General features: G+C 57.6%; 2 protein-coding genes across 5 annotated transcripts; both read right to left on the bottom strand.

Annotated features, from left to right (window-relative positions):
* Positions 1 to 173: 173 nt before the first annotated feature.
* Positions 174 to 6,976, bottom strand: TGFB1I1 (transforming growth factor beta 1 induced transcript 1). Of its 3 annotated transcripts, none has more exons than XM_082358597.1 (11): positions 6,894 to 6,976; positions 5,459 to 5,620; positions 5,238 to 5,290; positions 5,001 to 5,143; positions 4,748 to 4,835; positions 4,526 to 4,631; positions 4,214 to 4,408; positions 3,231 to 3,404; positions 2,880 to 2,961; positions 2,430 to 2,578; positions 174 to 2,185 (listed from the first exon to the last, which is right to left on the bottom strand). In XM_082358597.1, exons 2-11 carry the CDS (start codon positions 5,519 to 5,521, stop codon positions 1,919 to 1,921), a joined length of 1,320 nt encoding a protein of 439 aa, XP_082214723.1. In that variant the 5' UTR covers positions 5,522 to 5,620; positions 6,894 to 6,976; the 3' UTR covers positions 174 to 1,918. The 3 variants fall into 3 exon arrangements, with proteins under 3 accessions (XP_082214723.1, XP_082214722.1, XP_082214724.1); XM_082358596.1 differs by having other exon boundaries at positions 5,459 to 5,559; positions 6,894 to 6,950; XM_082358598.1 differs by lacking the exon at positions 6,894 to 6,976 and adding an exon at positions 5,817 to 5,835 and having other exon boundaries at positions 5,459 to 5,559.
* A 2,385-nt stretch (positions 6,977 to 9,361) lies between these two features.
* On the bottom strand, positions 9,362 to 16,044 carry ARMC5 (armadillo repeat containing 5; the record flags this gene model as incomplete). 2 transcript variants are annotated; one of them, XM_082358552.1, is made up of 6 exons in its annotated part: positions 9,362 to 10,444; positions 10,548 to 10,680; positions 11,363 to 11,871; positions 12,946 to 13,732; positions 13,831 to 13,938; positions 15,567 to 16,044. In XM_082358552.1, 6 exons carry the CDS (start codon positions 16,042 to 16,044, stop codon positions 9,625 to 9,627), a joined length of 2,835 nt encoding a protein of 944 aa, XP_082214678.1. In that variant the 3' UTR covers positions 9,362 to 9,624. The 2 variants fall into 2 exon arrangements, with proteins under 2 accessions (XP_082214678.1, XP_082214679.1); XM_082358553.1 differs by lacking the exon at positions 13,831 to 13,938.
* Between the last annotated feature and the right edge of the window lie 461 nt (positions 16,045 to 16,505).

The raw sequence follows: 16,505 nt of genomic DNA, 5'->3' as shown, positions 1-16,505 counted from the left end.
CTTCACTAACTTAGTTCTCTATTTTTTCCTTCTTGCCTTCGCTCCTTTCCTTCCTTCCTCATTCCTTCCTCCATTAGCAAACATTTATGGAGCACTTACCACATGCTAGACAGCATCCTAGACACTGGACAGAAAATGGTCAGCAAAACAAACATGTCATCTGACAAACAAACTCCCAGGAGCTTGCCTTCATTTCAGAAATAAACAAGCAACAAACAAACACCTATTTGCAATAATGATAAGTGAGGGACTAGGGAGGTGCTGTGGGTGGAAACTAGAGGGAAGGGCCAGCTTTACCTAGGCCATCAAGGAAGTCCCCATTACTTCATCACACTTGTCACTGTGTGTTTGTTTTTCCTCTGTCTCCCCTACTAGACTGTGAGGCCAAGGAACATGTTCCCTATGGTCTCCCCAGCACCTGGCATGGAGCCTAGGACAGCACGTGCTCAGTAAACACTTGGTAAATGAATGGCTCAAGACTTGGTGGTGGTTACAAGCCAAGGGATGGACAGCATTCCCCAGGGAGAATTTGTGGAAGAGGAAGAGCAGGAGGCCTAGGAAGACCCAAGGGGTGGAGCCTCAGAGAGGAAAGGATCTGGGGGTTCTGCCCGAGGCCAAGACAGAGAACCTCACCTTTGTCTCTTGCCCACACATGTTCTCCTTGGCTGTTAGCTCCTCCTTGAGATGGAAGGGCCTCTGAGAATCGATTGTTTCCAGCCTCTAAGGTCCCTGTAGTTAGGACCCAGGAGTCCAGGCCCCCTCCCTAGGGAACTTCAGAATCTAAGGTACCAGGCTTAGAAAGGCCTCTGGGACTTGGGGATTCAGATGGAGCCTGAACTTCTCCATACTTAAGAAACCCTGGCCCCACCCTTCTCTGCTGGGGCTAGGCTAAGGTGTCACCACCTCCAGGAAGCCCTCCTTGACTTCCAATCTGAGTTAGAATCCTCCTTCTGGCTCTTACAGCCCCCAGCGCTTCCCTCAGTCACTGCCCTGACCACCCCAAGTGTCATCCTGTGCCTAGCCGAGCTGTTATGAGTCAATACCCATGTAAGGGAAGCTGTAATTTGATGCCCAGATCCAAAGGGTGGGCATAAATTGGCACTTGAATGGAGCCCCATCTCTGAGGGTTTTTTAAGGAGGGGGAAAAATCTGGAAACCAGCCAAGGTGGCAGGGTGGAAGGGAGTGGGAGGGGTACAGATTAAGCGCTTATTTCGAGGATATAAGAAACTGAAGGATGGGGGGTTGGGGACGGGAATGTTTGGTGGGTCCTGCTTGAGCTCCCGTCCTGGCTCGTCACCGTCTGTACAATCCTGCGCAGGTGGCCGGCTTTTCCAGCCTCAGGGGCATCTGACAGGTGAAGGACAGCCTGCAAGGGCTGAGTCTGAAGGTCCGGCTCCCGCCACAGGGCGGTGGCCTAGAACGCATCGCGGCCCGAGCCAGTACAAGGGGCGGGGCGTCGCGACGCGAGGCACTCCCGCGCAGAGACACAGCACCGGTGTGACGTGGAATGTGTGTTTATGTAGGTAGAAAAAAGTGCACTGAGCAGTGAGGGGCGGGGAGAGGGACATTCTGGCCTGGCCTTGGATTCGTGGGAATTGCAAGGACCCTCCTCCAGTCGGGGGGCTCCCTCAAGGCTGGGAATAAAGTGAAGGGCTCACGCGGGATCGCTTGCCAGTATACGACCCACTTCGTGGGGCGCGTGGCCTTAGCACCGGCGGGGCCTTTTCTGAACTCGCCCATGGAGAACGTACAGTACCTTCGGGGCCGGTCCCTCCAGGGGGTGGGGCCTCACGGAGCTGGGCTGGGGGAGCCCCAAGCTCTAAGAGCAAGGCCTTGGGGTCTGGAGAGCCCGGTCTTTTCGGGAAGGGCGAGGTTTTGGGGGCCGCGCTCTCCCAAAGGGGCGAGCCCGGCAGGCGGTCAGCCGAAGAGCTTGAGGAAGCAGGGCTGGCAGTAGGGCTTGCCTGCTCGCTCCTGGAAGGAGCCCTTGGTGAGCGGGCGCAGGCAGAAGGTGCAGGTGAAGTGGTCCGGATGGAAGCGGCGGCCCAGGGCCGACACGCATCGGCCGGTCACCGGGAGGCCACACGTGGCGCACAGCGACCCGCGCCGCGCGTGGAAATGGTTCTCGCACAGCGGACGGCCCTCGTGCTCAAAAAAGCTGCCTCCCGAGAAGGGCGCGAAGCATTCCTGGGGAAGGGCAACCGCGAAAGGATGTATCAGCGCCAGTCTCCAGACGAAATAGCTTGCCTTACGAGATGAATAACCCGCCCCCCGCCCCCGTCCCAAGACCCCCCCGCAGCCCCTCGCACCGCCCTCAAAGGCGAAGCCTCGCCTCCCCAGGACCCTGCTCTGAATAATCGCCCCGCCCCAGGCTCCTAGTCCCGCCCCGCGCTGGCCGGTCCCTCCCAGGCCCCGCCCCCCAGCCACGCACCCTGCAGACAAAACAGTCTGGGTGCCAGAGTGCGCTGAGCGCCGAGATGTAGTTATCCAGAATGGGGCCTTGGCAGCCCTGGCAGCGCGGGGCGAAGAGCTGCAGGAAGTCTCGGCGGCAGTAGGGGCGGCCCTCCCGCTCGTGGAAACCTAGGAGCGGGAACCGAGTAGGAGGAAGGAAAAGGGTGCGAGGTGGCACCAGGAGCCCCACAAGATCTGAGGCTATGGGGCCAGGGGAGGCGGTAGGCGGAGAGGCATGGGGTCTGGGGGCGGGGGCAGAGCGGGAACGGATGGGATGGGAACACACAGGTGGGACAGGTTGGGGCCAGGAGAGAGCAGGAGAAAATTCGCGGCCCCGAGGACTTCGGAGGTCGTAGTGCGCTGGCCCAAAGAGAGCAGGGCGGGATGTCGAGCGGACCCGCGGCTTTCAAGGTGGGAGTCAAGCTCTCACCCTCATCTCCGAAGGGCTCCCCGCAACTGACGCAGCAGAAATGCTCCGGGTGCCAGTGGGTGCCCAAGGCAGTAACCATCTTCTGCGGGGAATAAAAGGGAACACTCAGCGTGGCCCTCAATTTCTACTCCCCTCCCTCTTCCGCCCTGAACCTAGGTGAGTGGGTTGAAGTACGAGTGTAAGGTGTGGGAGACCTAAGCAGGAACTTGGGAATCAAAGAGAGAGGGCGAAGTTTAAAGGGCCGTGGACGAGAACGAGGGACGGGGCTGGGGTGGGCGTGGGGATGGGAGAAGTGTAAGTGGATGAGGCCCATCCCACAGGCGCCTTGGGTGAGACAGAGGCGGGGCTCACGTGTCGGATGGGTTGATTGCAGAGGCCACATCGTGGGGAGAAGCGCTCGAAGTAGCACTCGGGACAGAAGGGAGCTCCATCCTTCTCGAAGAAGCTGCTGCCTCCCAGGGCTGTGGAACAGCCACCGCAAACGAAGTGCTCAGGGTGCCAAGCACGGCCAAGCGCCGTCACCACCTGCGAGTTGGGGGGTGAGGCCTGGGTCAGAGTGGCCCTCGGGCTGCCATGTGCCCAGTGAGTCAAGGTTTACGTAGCACTTTTCGAATCTTATCTCTGAGCAATCAGGATGAAGAATCTAACGTTCAAGTCACTCAGTCTGTAAGTGATGGAGACTCAACCCATCTTCCAGCACGGTGCCTAGGGTGCCTAGGGCCCAGCATACTTTAGGAACCCACAAAAATGTTGTAATTTCTCTTAAAATTAGAAGAAAAAATGAGCTAGGAGAAGAATGACTTCATATATAATACTAATATATTCATCTTTATACCAACACAGTCATAAAATGCAATTTTTAATATATTTTATTAATGGAAGAAGGGGCCCATGAAGGTGAAAGTGCTTAGGGCCCACGAAAGTCATAATGCCACCCTGCTTTGCTGAGATTGGAAATTCTAGGATGGCGGTAGGGCGCTTTATCTAGCAGGAGGAACTAGGTCAACCACTGGGCACAGCTGCCAGTAACATCTGCTCAGTCAATAAGCCAAGGACCGGAGCTCCCGAACCAGACTGGTGGGTGGAGCCAATGAGGCTTTTGTGGAGATTAATTGAGATGGGGGTTTGTAAAGGAGCTAGCGTAGAGCCTGGCACACAGTAGGACCAGAATAAATAAGAACTGGATTGGAATTCTTACTCTGCCACTTACTTGCTGTGTGACTTGGAGCTTCAGTTCCCTCATCCATAAAATATGAACAACAATAATACCCACTGGCTCTCAGTAAAGATGGGTCTGTGGGTCTCTACTCCCTTATTCGCAGGGCTCCACTTACTTGCCCAGCAATGGGTTTATTGCAGGAGCCACAGAGGCCCTTGGCTTGGGTGGGAACGCCTCGGCGGCTGAGGTCAGACTGAAGCAGCCCCAGCATGGTGTCTAGGCTGCCTTTGCCAGCGGGCCCTGGTGGGGAGGGGGAGCCCTCATTCACGGAGCTTGGCACCGGTGGCTGGGTTGGCCCAGAGGCCGGAAGCTGCAGCAGAGAGGACAGGAGAGTTGAGTCAGCAAGGCAGCAGATGTGGGAGGGTCTAAAATGGATTGAGAGCCACAAATCCACACTGGCCCACCCCTCACTCCCTGAGTGACTCACATGATTCTGGACACGGAAGTCAGAGAGTGAGGCCATCAGCCTATCTAGCTCCAGGGTGGCTGAGGTGGCCGAAGGCTTTGGGAGAACAGGGGATGGACTGGGAGGGCTGTGAAGAACACAACTTGTGTCAGCTTAGAGCCTCAGAGTAATGCTTCCTCCTGTAACTCAGGCATCCAGGACTGATCACCCCTCTCCCAGCCCTGCCAACTATGCCAAACTCACGGGCTGGGCCTTTTCTTGTCCTCAGATTGGTCCTCCTTCTGCTCCCCTGCAGTCTCCTTGCTAGATGGGAACTGAGACATTATTTCATCTGCAGAGAGGATAGAAGGGCACTGGACATGGGGCCATGCTCTAGCCTCCTTCCCAGTTAAGGCTTGTATCCCTTTAGCTGCTACTCTGGGAAGTCTATACCCACTTAGCCTCTGCCCTGCCCTGCCCCCCATCCCATCAAGCCCTGCCCCAGTAACCCTGGTACCTGTGATGTTGAACTGAGTAGCGTTAAGTTCCTGAAGCAACCGGTCTAGCTCACAGAGACCCGTGCCCAAGACACCACAGGAAGAGGAGAATGGAGGGGCTGCAGGGGCCGCAGGCTTCGGGGACCGAGGCTTGCATACCGTGCTGGGAAACAGGGTGGGGGCCTGGGTTCAGGGGTGGGGAATACAAGCCTGAGTCTCAACTGGCTCCCCCATCCCCCAGTACCCAGCCCCCTCACCTGTACAGATGATCCTTGTCCCCAGAGGCTCCTGAAGATTCCCCGGACCCCATCTATAGAGAAGGACATGTGTGTGGGATGATAGGCCTGTACTTTACTGTACTGTAAAGTACAGTACTGCACTTGCCTATACTGTACCATACCCACTCAGGCCTAGATTTCCTTTGCCCCTGCCAAACCTGGCCCTAGTGGTTGCCCCAGTCCCCAGCAGCTGATCTCACCTGTGTCAGAGGAGACGTGAGGGGCTCTGGGGGCCGCTCTTTTAGAGCCCCTGACCTTGGCATGTGTGAGGTTGTGGTCTCCAGGTCAGAGAGCAGGGCATCTGCAGGGAGAGGCCGTCAGGGTGAGAGGTTGGGAGGTCAAGGTTAAGGCAGAGACAGGGCCTTAAGAGATCAGAGAACAAGTGTTCTAAGTGGGCAGTGTTTGAGGAGGATGGAAGCCAGTATTAGGAGCAGAGGTCAAGAATCAGAAGAAACACAAAGCCAGACCAAGGCAGAGATGTGGAAGGGCAGCAAGGACTATTTATGATCGGAACATCCCACATGGCTCATCCTGAGATTCATATACAAATTCAGCTACCTGATTCTTTTATTCTCCGAATCTTCCGTAATGCAGTCAAAAGCGGCTTTTTACTGGAGCCAAATTTGGCTTCACCCCAAATTGCTCAATTGGCTGTATGCCTGACACCAGCTTTCTGATCGGAAGCTCTTTCTGCCACACACCCTACACCTAAAGAGACCCCTCCCAGCCCTGGCCCACCTCCAGACGCCACTGGGCTCCATCCTATGCACCTCATTGGTGAGTCTGCTGGGACCTGCTTTCTGATTGGCTTATTCTTCACCGTACCAGTGCGCGTTACCCCAGCTGAGCAGCACCCCCTACTGCAGGGTGCTGGAACCCTTTCTCTCCCACGAAGGGCACAGCCTTCCAGCCCCAGTTCTAACAGGCAGGGAGGATGAGATGCCTGGGTGCTCCCTCCTGCCCCAAGACCGACCGACAGACAGATGGATACACACACACACACCCGTCGCCCCCCTCCCCTGCCCCCCACCCTCCATCCCCAGATCCGAATCCTTTGAACTCATTACCTTCCAGAATCTAGAAGTCCCTGCCCCTTTACTCTGCATCTCTGAGCGCCTTGGTGGGACACTTAACCTCTCCCTGGCATCTTGGCATTCATCTATTATACTTTCTGCCCCAAGGACCTGACACCTACCATACTTAAGGGCTCTTAATCCTTTCCTTCCCAAAACCCTAGGGCAAACCCATTTTCTTCTCCAGAACTTAATGTCATATTCTCCCTTCCCGTCTACTTTCCCAGTCCCTGGACCCAAGGTGCCTTTAACTCCTCCCTTCCCAGAGCTCCTGAGCCCAGGCGCCGACAGGCGCTGCGCCTCCCTGCCCATCCGTCCGCAGCCAGTGATGGAGGAGTGGAGCGAGGGAAGAAGGGAGGGAGCAGCCAGTCTGGCAAAGGCAGGAAGGGAGAGGCAGGAAGGGGGACGTGGAGTCGGAAAGGAGGCGCCGGCAGAGACCAGAAGCGAGAAGACAGGAGGCAGGGATGGAGAGATGCCGGGAGTGCGAGGGGGCGCCAGGATGGGGAAGCGGGTCCAGGCGGTGGGGAGGGACTGGGGACAAGGGGACCCGGGCCCCACTCACCCAGGTCCTCCATGACGGGGCGCGGGCAGACCGCGCGCGGGGCGAGCAGGGCGGGGGCCGTGTCCGGTGGGGGCGGGGGGCGGGGGGACGTCCGGGAGCTGGAGGCCCAGCCGTGACCATGTAAGGAAGCCGGGACCCGCTGGGATAGGGCTGGGGGGGGGGTGGGCAATGAACGGGAGAACCCGGGGTGGGGGCCTGAAAGGGAGGGAGGGCCCCGGGCCCCGGCCCACTCAGGCCCAGCCTGCTTGCTTGCTGCGGAGACGGCCACACCCCAGCCTTGGCCTCAGCCGCAGGGAGCCCCAGGCGGCCAGAGCCAAAGTAAGAAAGTGGATCTTGCAGACTAAGCTGGGGATCCTCTGCCTGTGAGACCCTTAGACACAGACTGAGGCCCCCAAGCCCACCCCCACCCCAAAACTAGCACCCTGAGTCCTAGACAGAGCTCCCCTCCCACCCAGACTGTTCCTGGGAGCCTGCTCCAGACAGAGTTTTGGGGTTGGAGGTGGGAGCGATGTTCTAAGGATCAGTCAGATCCCAGGTTCGGAGACCTTCCCTTAGAGACTGTGACAATGACATAAACAGAGATCCCAAAGGGCACACAAACTAGATACAAAGAAATCTCTCAGAGACAGAGAGACACAATGAACCCACCCACAGACACTAAGCCATAGTGTTGGAAACAGACATACAGACACAGGTAAAGAGAAGCCGAGGCCGAAGCCCCACACAGACTCAGGGGAAACACTTCCAGGCAGCCAGACCCCAGCCAGCCGTCCCCAGCACTGAGATGAGCCAGACCTGTCCCAAAAGAGCCCTTTCCCAAGATACTGCTGAACATAGAGAAGAAAGCAAGACACAGACTCCAGCCACAAAGGAACAAGAGGCCTTCCCTGGACTGAGACCCTGAGAAATCAAGTCGGGAACGAGAAACTCTAGAGATAGGTGTGGACAGACACAACAGGTGTGGCTGCAGCCACTGGACTGTGGGTCTCAACCCAGACCTGAGTCCAGACGTGAGCACTGGAATGGGGGCAGGGGGTTCCTCAACCCAGCAGCAAATCAGAACCTGGGAGCTTTTTTCAAAATACTGATGCCCAAGTCACCCTCCCCTCAGTCCAATTCAGTCAGAAAGGGCCCAGGCATCATTATTTTTAAAAAGCTCTCTGCGGACTTCCCTGGCAGTCCAGTGGTTAGGACTCCATGCTTCCACTGCAGAGGGCATGGGTTGGATCCCTGGTCAGGGAACTAAGATACTGCAGGCAGATCCCACAGGCCGTGTGTCACAAAAAAAAAAAAAAAAAAAAAAGCCAGAGAGAGAAATGAATAGATGCTTACATAAATATTTATATAATACATTAAGGGGGGAAAAAAAAAGCTCTCTGGGTGGTTTTAAGGCACAGCCTGATAACAGAGACCTAGACGCTCCCTGAGGCACAGAGGCAGCAAGGGGCAACCTTAGCTCCCCAGAAGCTAGCGGACAGGCCCAGTCCAGACACTGTCCTCAAAGTCAGGCTGCCACCTAAGTGGCCAGTGATCTGGGAACCAGATTATGGAGACCCTGCCTGGACGACCAAAGCAATGCAAGCCCTTTCCTCACCTAAATGCCAGCCTAGGGCTCCAGCTACCTCTGGGCACGACTAAGGGCCTCAGGGGCTTGAAGAACACAGTAGGTCTTCCCTCAGAAAAACGGCAGGACAGTTGGCCCAAGAGATGAAAATGGATCCAGAGACTAAAGACCCACGACGGGTGAAGGGAACTGAGGAAACCACAATGCCAAGGTCTTGGATGTACATCCCCACACTCACATCCCCTCAGCACAACCCTCTTAGTCCTGATCAAGGTCTGTGTCCAGCTGGGTGGCTATCTGAGCAACGAGGTAGCCTCAGCAGGAAGCAGGCTTCCCCTGGGGCCTAAAACCACATCCTCAGGAGAAGCCTGGGAACTCAACCATATCCCAGGGCTCCAGGAACCAGCGCATAATTACTTATTAAACTCCTGGGCTTCCCTGGTGGCGCAGTGGTTAAGAATCCGCCTGCCAATGCAGGGGACAGGGGTTTGAGCCCTGGTCTGGGAAGATTCCACATGCCGTGGAGCAACTAGACCCGTGCGCCACAACTACTGAGCCTGCGCTCTAGAGCCCGAGAGCCACAACTACTGAGCCCACGTGCCACAACTACTGAAGCCCGCGTGCCTAGAGCCCGTGCTCCCCAACAAGAGAAGCCACCGCAATGAGAAGCCCACGCACCGCAATGAAGAGTAGCCCCTGCTCGCCGCAACTAGAGAAAGCCCGCGTGCAGCAATGAAGACCCAACACAGCCAAAAATAAATAAATAAATTAATTAAAAAACAACTCCTATGCGCCAAGGGTGGCCTGTATTGAGACACAGAAACCAGGACAGGACCCTACTTGATGGGTGAGGGGGTTGGGGTACTACCACAGGGAGGTAAGCAGAGACACCACACAACAGGGGTAGCCAACTCCAAAGTTTTTAATTCCAACTCCAGAAAGCTGAGCCAGGCCAAGTGCCTGGGGCCCTGGGCTGTCCTCCATCTTGTGGGCCCCACGCCTCGCCTTGGCTTCTCACTCCTGAGTCTTCAGGTCATCACCCCGGGGTCTCGGTCCACCCTCTCATTGGTCCTTGACGGGGACGCCTGCTGCCCAGCCTGCTCCTGTGCCGCTCTGGGGGAGAACTCCTCACAGCCAACTCATCCTCGGGTCTCCTCCCAGGGGACATCAACCATCTCGGCTGGGACCCTCGCCCCCCAATTCTACCCCCATCATCACAGCCAGGAAGGCCTCAGTTAGGGGCCCCGCCTCGTCGCCTGCTGCCTCCACAAGCCCCACCAGGGCCAGGGCCCGCTTCCGTGGGCACTGCCCCAGGCCCAGGGTCCAGCGAGCGCAGTGGGCAGCCAGCCGGGGCCGGCCCAGGCGGAACACCTCACCCACTGACTCTGGGCCGCCCTGGGGTCCCAGGTGGATGCGGCCCACGGCTTCTTCCAGCTCCTCCTCCAGCCCGGGCAGCAGGAAACGGCCAGCAGCTTCCAGGGCCTCCTCAGCCTCTGAGCCCAGCAGGGGCTGGCCCGGCGTAGGGACGGGCCCCAGGGTAGCTCCGCAGCCCCGGCAGCCATGCAAGTGATGCAGGACAGGCCAGGCTGCACTGGGTGACAGGCCCCGCAGTGGCACTAGGTCCATGTGGGCTTCGGCAAAGCTGCCAGCTAGCAGGGCCCGAAAAAAGGGGGAGGCGTTGGCTGAGGCGGCTCGCTGGGCAGGGAGCCGGAGGCCTGAGTCCAGTAGGAAGTGGAGGTCAGGGGCTGGCGTGGGGGCTGGGCCCAGCAGAGGTTCATAGAGGCAAGGGGAGGGCGGGTCCAGGTCCAAGGGGATCGCAGGTAGGAGGGCTGGGTTCACAGTGGGAGACACCAGGCCTTGGAGGCAGGAAAGGGAGTCCGCGGCAAAGAAGAGGAAGAGCGGGTGTGGAGCTGGCCGAGTGAGTGCTGAGAGGAGGAGACGGAGGCCGCCCTGGTCCAGAAGCAGCCGGCGCCACAGAGAGGGCTTCCTTCGGGGAGAAAAGAGAACCTTTCAGAAGGTGGGAAAGGGCGGGGCTGGGGGACAGCAGCCTTGCTCCCCCCACCCCTGCAGGGCACCCCCGCCTCCCTCACCGACAGATGAAGGGCAGGGTGAGTGCACAGGCCACGCGGTCCTCAGGGCTCCCAGAGAGCAGCAGGTGAGTGAGGGCACCCACTCCAAAGGGCGATTCGGCCTGCACGGTCAGGTTCTGCAGCAGCATCTCACCTGCCGGGGTGGGCAGAGCAGGTCAGGTTGGGAGCTGGTATCCAAGATGGCGGTGGGACGGGCAAGACAGGCCTCTGGGTCCCCGAAAGGAACGGGGTGGGGGGGGAACAACCCCGGGGGCAAGGAAGAGGGGGATGACTGCAGGCCCTGGAGGGATGGGGTCTGGACACTAGGAACTGGAGGTCAAGGGCAAGAACAGGGAGTGAGATGGTCAGGGAGTGAGTCTGGGCCCTCAAGGACTGAAACAGGGCGCAGAAGCCCGGGCAGTCCCTGGCAGGGCTGGAAGGGGTGGTGGGGCCTGGGAGCACATAGTGCCTGAGCCTGGGTTCACCATCAGTGTGCCCAGTGGTAGTCAAGGACAGTGCAGGAGTCAGGACAACGCGGAACCAAGAAGACACTGGGTAAGGAGACGAAGACAGGCACAATTCTAAGCTGTTCGGGCCAAGCCCAGTGCTGGGGTCTCTGGGCCCCAAGGCTCGGGCAGAGGCTGAAGAACTCTGCGTGTGGGGACAGTGGAGCAGAAGGGAGTCCCTCCCCGCCACCACCTAGTGGCTGAGGTTGTCCAAACGGTGGGCGGCGGGCAGAGGAGGGCAGTGAGACAGCGGGTGAGCCGCAGGGCGCACGGAAGGCATGGAGGGGCGCGTGGCCTCACACGTGGGCAGAGAGGCGGGCGGGGACCCACCCAGCTCTCGGTGCTGGTGCTGGCTGCGACGAGCGGGCCGGGAGCGCAGCGCGGGCCAGTCGTCGGGGGCGACGCCGAGCACGAGCCAGGCGCGCAGCAGCGCCGCCCCGTAGCTGCGCACGAAGGCCTCGAGGCAGGCGGGGTTGCAGGTGAGCCGCGCCAGGATGCGCAGCGCGCGGGGGCTCGGCGAGCCCGGCGCGCCCGTCACGTAGGCCAGCAGGCCGCACAGGGCCGGCCCGGTCACCAGCGCCCCGCTGGGGTCGGGAGCCTGGGAGAAGCGCGACAGCAGCAGCAGCGCTGGCCCCTCGCGGCCCCAGGGCTCCTCGGGGGCAGTGGCGGCGGGGCTGTGGGCGGGCGGGCGCAGGGCGCGGGGCGTCCGCAGCGAGGTCGGGCCCAGGGAGGGGCTGGCCCGACTGGCCGGCTCTGGCGGCGGCGGACAGCGCTCCGGGGACCAGTCGGGAGAGATGTCTCCCGGGTCTGCAGCATAGCCCTCGGAGATCAGCCAGGACCTGCCGAGGGAGAAAGAGGGGATGGAACCCAGAGCCGAGGGGAGGGGGCAGGGCCAAAAGATCGGTTGTGCAAAAGGAGGTGACAGAGGCCAGGAGAGAGGGTGGGCCCGAGCGGGGGACAGGCAAAAAGGGAGGTGGGGGCAAACCCCAGCTCATTCGGCAATTACTGATGCCTATTGTGTGCTAAGCCCCGTTTCAGGTGCTGGGGAGAAGCAGTGAGCAAAAGGTCCTGCCTCCTGGAGTCTATATTCTAGTGAGGAGAAACAGATAACAAAAAATAAGGAAACCACAAGGTATGTTCGTGTGCAGTTAGTGTGGTGTGAAGTGATGCATATGGAGCAAAGTAAAAGGGAACAGAAAAGAGCCCGGGGAGGGGAGAGCTGACATTTTAAAATTGGGTGCTGATGAGGGTGAGATCTAATCAAGGCATCTTGGAGGAAGAGTGCCCTAGGCACAGGGAACAATAACCAAAGAGGCCCTGAGATGGTACTTATCTGCCAGGTTCAAAAACTAGCTAGAAGGCCAGTGTGTAAGAGTATAGTGGGTACCAGGAAAGCAGTGGGAAATGAGGTCAGGAGTTCACAGAAGGCTGACGTTTACTGAGCGCTGCTGAGTGCCAGGTAAAGTGTAAAGTGCCCTCATTTGATCTTTACAACAACTCTATGGGGTAAGTATGTATTATCCTTCGTTCTACTAACAAGGAATCCGATGCTCAGAGAAGTTAATTAACTTTCCTGAGCTGACTCAGCTTCGGTTCTGGATGCTGTCTGTCTTCACACACTGAAGGTACCAGAATAAGAATTTAGATGCCAGAACGTATCATCAGAACCAGTGCACATACTACCTTCCAAGGAACCTCTCTGGGCCCCAAAGTTCAGAGGTGCTGGGGTGGAGCCAAGGTCAAAGGTGGCCCCAAGGGAGAAGAGGTATATTTAATGGGGACTGGAAAGTGGTCATGTTCAGTGAGAACAAGGAATTAGGAATCAGAGTCAATAAAAGTCTTACCGAGACAGAATGGGCAGAGAGTGAGGGTAGTGGAGAGACCCTACCCCACAGCATCAGGTGGGAACTCACCTGAGGCTTTGGAAGCTTCCGGCCTCTGCCCGCTCAGGAGTCCTCTCCTCAGGGAAGTCCCAGGAAGCAGCTTCTCTTCCCTCTTCTTCCTCATCACCAGCCTCACCACATAGTTGCCCAGCCAGGAGAGGTACAAGTCCCAGAGCCTGCAGCCGGCCCAGGGCCCCAGTGTCATAGAAGAAGCCCACGAGGGCCGCCACAACACGAGGGTGCCAGGCGCTGGCGCGAGGATCCCGCAGCAGGCCCATCAGCAGCTCCAAACCACCAGCATCCCGCAGTCGGGCCCGGTTGATAGCCTCCCGGCACAGCAGACACACGGCCCGCACCAGGGGCTGCTGGGAGGCTGGGCTAGCCCCGCTGGGGCCCCGGCGCCGCCGGAGTTCACCTAGTAGCACCTCCACACCACCAGCATTGCCCAGCGCAGGCCTTACCAGGCCCTGGGCGCACAGATTGGCAAGGATCAGGATGGCTGCCTCACGCACTGCTCTTTTGGGGTGGGAGGCCAGGCTGACCAGTGGGCCTAGTCCTCCACCCAGACTTAGCTGCTCAGCACAGGCCCGGGAGCAGCCTCGACTCAGCTCCAGGAGGGCACGGACTAAGGCCAAGGTCATCGCAGGGTCTGGGGCAGCGGCCAGAAGCTCGGCCAGCGGGCGCACCGCTCCCTGCTTTGCCAAGGCCAGGCGGTGCTGGGGTGAGTCCGCCAGGTTGCGGAGGGCACGAACCACACTCTGGCGGCACTGTGAGTCCTGGCAGGCCGTCAGGCCCTCAACAAGCAGGGGAACAGCACCTGGAGAGGGAAGAAGACAGAAGGTGAGCGAGGACAGACACCCAAGCCCTTCTCCCACCCCCAAGCCCCAGGTGGCTCCACCCTCAGAGCCTGCTCACCAGCAGAGTGGATGTCCCCACAGCTCTCAGGTTCCATGGCTAAGTTCCCCAGAGCACGGGCAGTTCGGTTCTGGATGCTGTCTGTCTTCACACACTGAAGAATAGTCACTGCAAGAGGGTTTGGCCTCTTGAGGTTTCTACTCCTTCTTGTCTCTCTCATTAATCACCTCAAGAACGTGGCCTGAGAGAGTCAGGGAAGGCCTCCAGAATAGGCCTAACACTTGTGGGGTCTGGAAGGTTAGATAGGTAGGTATTTGCTAGAAGGACGGTGGATGGGAGTGTTACAGGGCATTTCAGGTTTCGAAGTAACCTTTGCAAAGGCCCAGAGGTGAGATCTAGTGTTTATGCTATGACTTCATGAAGGGCCTTGATCAGGCCAAGGGCTCAGGACTTGAATGTGAGGGCACTGGGAGCCACACAGGGTTTTAAGAATGGAAGTGACATGATAAAATCTGGAAGCCATGGGGAGAATGGATTACAGGGGGAAAGAATAAGGCAGGGGGAGCAACATGGAGCTGTTGCAAAAGTGAGAAGACAGCTTGACCCAAGTCAGCTACCAGCACAGCCCAGCACAGTCTCTGGGCACGTGATGGAAGAAGGCAAAGAAGTGGATGGATTCAGGAGATATTTAAAATACAAAACAGTGAATGAATAATGGGGGTTATACACTAACAACAAAACTTATATTTATTGAGGACTTATTAACGTGCCAGGCCTCTTGTCAATGAACATTTTAAATATATTAATGTTTTATTTTATCAAAAAAATTAAGATTTCATCAAAATAGGCATAATTTCATACCTGGCAAAGAAGTAAAGTAAACTGTGTTCACAACGTTGCCACTAGAAGGCGCCAATTTAGCTGGTAAACAGAAAAGCTTGCTATCTTTTGTTAGGATTTGTTCTTTTTTGAAAAATTGAAGTGTAGTTAATGTACAATATTAAATAAGTTTCAGGTGTACAATACAGTGATTCACAAATTTTAAAGGTTACACTCCATTTATAGTTATTATAAAATATTGGCTTAGAATTTGTTTTTTTTTTCTGGCTGTGCCACAAGGCTTGTGGAATCTTAGTTCCCCGACCAGGGATCAGAACCCAGGCCCCAGCAGTGAAAGTGCCGAGTCCTAACCACTGGACGCCAGGGAATTCCCAGGATTTGTTCTCATTGTTTTAGTTTTTAATAACTAGAAGTACCCAGTCCAGACTTAGATATCTGCGTTCTATCTTTGTATTTCATTTTCTCCCTATTCCAGTCTTTTGAGGTAGCTGTTATTACTCCATTTTACAATCCTAGCCTCGGATGGGTCTAGGTGACTGCAGAGCCCACATTCTCAACCACTACACTTTCTGACCCCCGGCTCATCAAATGGGGTTTCAGAGCCCTGCTCAAGGCTGGACACAGTAGACACTGAGTGCCTGCTATGAACATAAATGGAGAGTAAGAACCATTTGAAAGATTCACCAAATAACCCTTTGGCCTCCACCAGCCCAGATGCGAGAGAGGTGTTCCACAACCAATACCCAGGTAATTGGCATCTGATCTAAGAGGGCTAGGGTATAATTTATAGAGAGAGCAGTGACGTCACGGGTCATGACATCATGAGAGCTGCAGGCGCTGCGCCGTCAGAAAGCACGATCTTCCAGGTTACAACACAAAGAACTCAAGACTCCGCCCACGCCCAGACACAGAGGTGTGGGTAGAATCCTTCTAGGAAATGGGGGCGGAGCACTTACCCAAAGGGATAATGCCTCCGAGTCTGCGCACTTCAGCCCGGCACTCCCCTTCCGTACAGCAGTTGGCTAGGACGCTGAGCGCCAAGTCCAGCGTCTTGCGCAGGCGCGCTGGTGGCGAGGGCGTCGATGACGACGCAGCAGAGGGGGCGGGGCCCAGCGAGGGGGCGGGGCCAGAAGAAGCCGCTGACTCGACCGACGAGGGGGCGGAGCCTGGGCCAGCCTGGGACGGGGAGGGACCCGCTGCAGCCGCTCGCCGTAGCAGCGCGAGAAGGGGGCGGAGCCCGCCGCGTGCCCGGAAGCGCTCGATTCCCCCAGCTGCCTTGACGTGGCGCGTACGGAGGGCTAGGAGCGCACGGCCCAAGGGTGTCTCGTTGGTAGCTGTGTCCTTTCCCCCACCTAGACCCTCCCCGGCCGCCGCCGTGAGCTGCGCGAGGCAGAATGAGAGCGAGTCCGCGGGGCTTAGCTTCGCAGCCGCCATCTTGGCTCAGGCCTAAGGCTCCGCCCCTCTCCTCGCAGCTCATCCTAGGGAGCGGAACTGGAAGAGCCGGGCGTGGCCCTGCACCTCCTCTCTGACGCTTTTTAAATAGCGCCGCCGCAGTTGTCAAGCAAGTCGGAAGTTGTAGTTCTCGATCCCGGTGCTCTGGCTTGCACAGTTGCAGAAGGCATGTTGAGAGTAGTGGTTATCTAATCGTTGTGCGAGCCCCAGAGGCGCGTGCGGCGCATGCTGGGATATGTAGTCCGCGCCAAGCTTAAGACGCCTAGCTTAGGATGGATGGGAAACTCTCTCAAGGGACTCGGGTGGGCCGGTGCCTCTGGAGAACCCAGACATCCGATCATGGAGTCTCAGTACAGTGCTGCTCCAGGTGACTTGTCTACTCTACCCCAGCGTGTCCTTGGCAGCAACAGCCTTTTCCTTCAGGCTCGCTTCGCCGCCCCCCA

Source organism: Balaenoptera borealis (genome assembly GCF_965194805.1).
Source record: "Balaenoptera borealis genome assembly, chromosome: 16".
Lineage (NCBI taxonomy): Eukaryota > Metazoa > Chordata > Mammalia > Artiodactyla > Balaenopteridae > Balaenoptera > Balaenoptera borealis.
The sequence above is the reverse complement of the archived record's forward strand: the minus strand, read 5'-3'. Positions and strand labels throughout refer to the sequence as shown.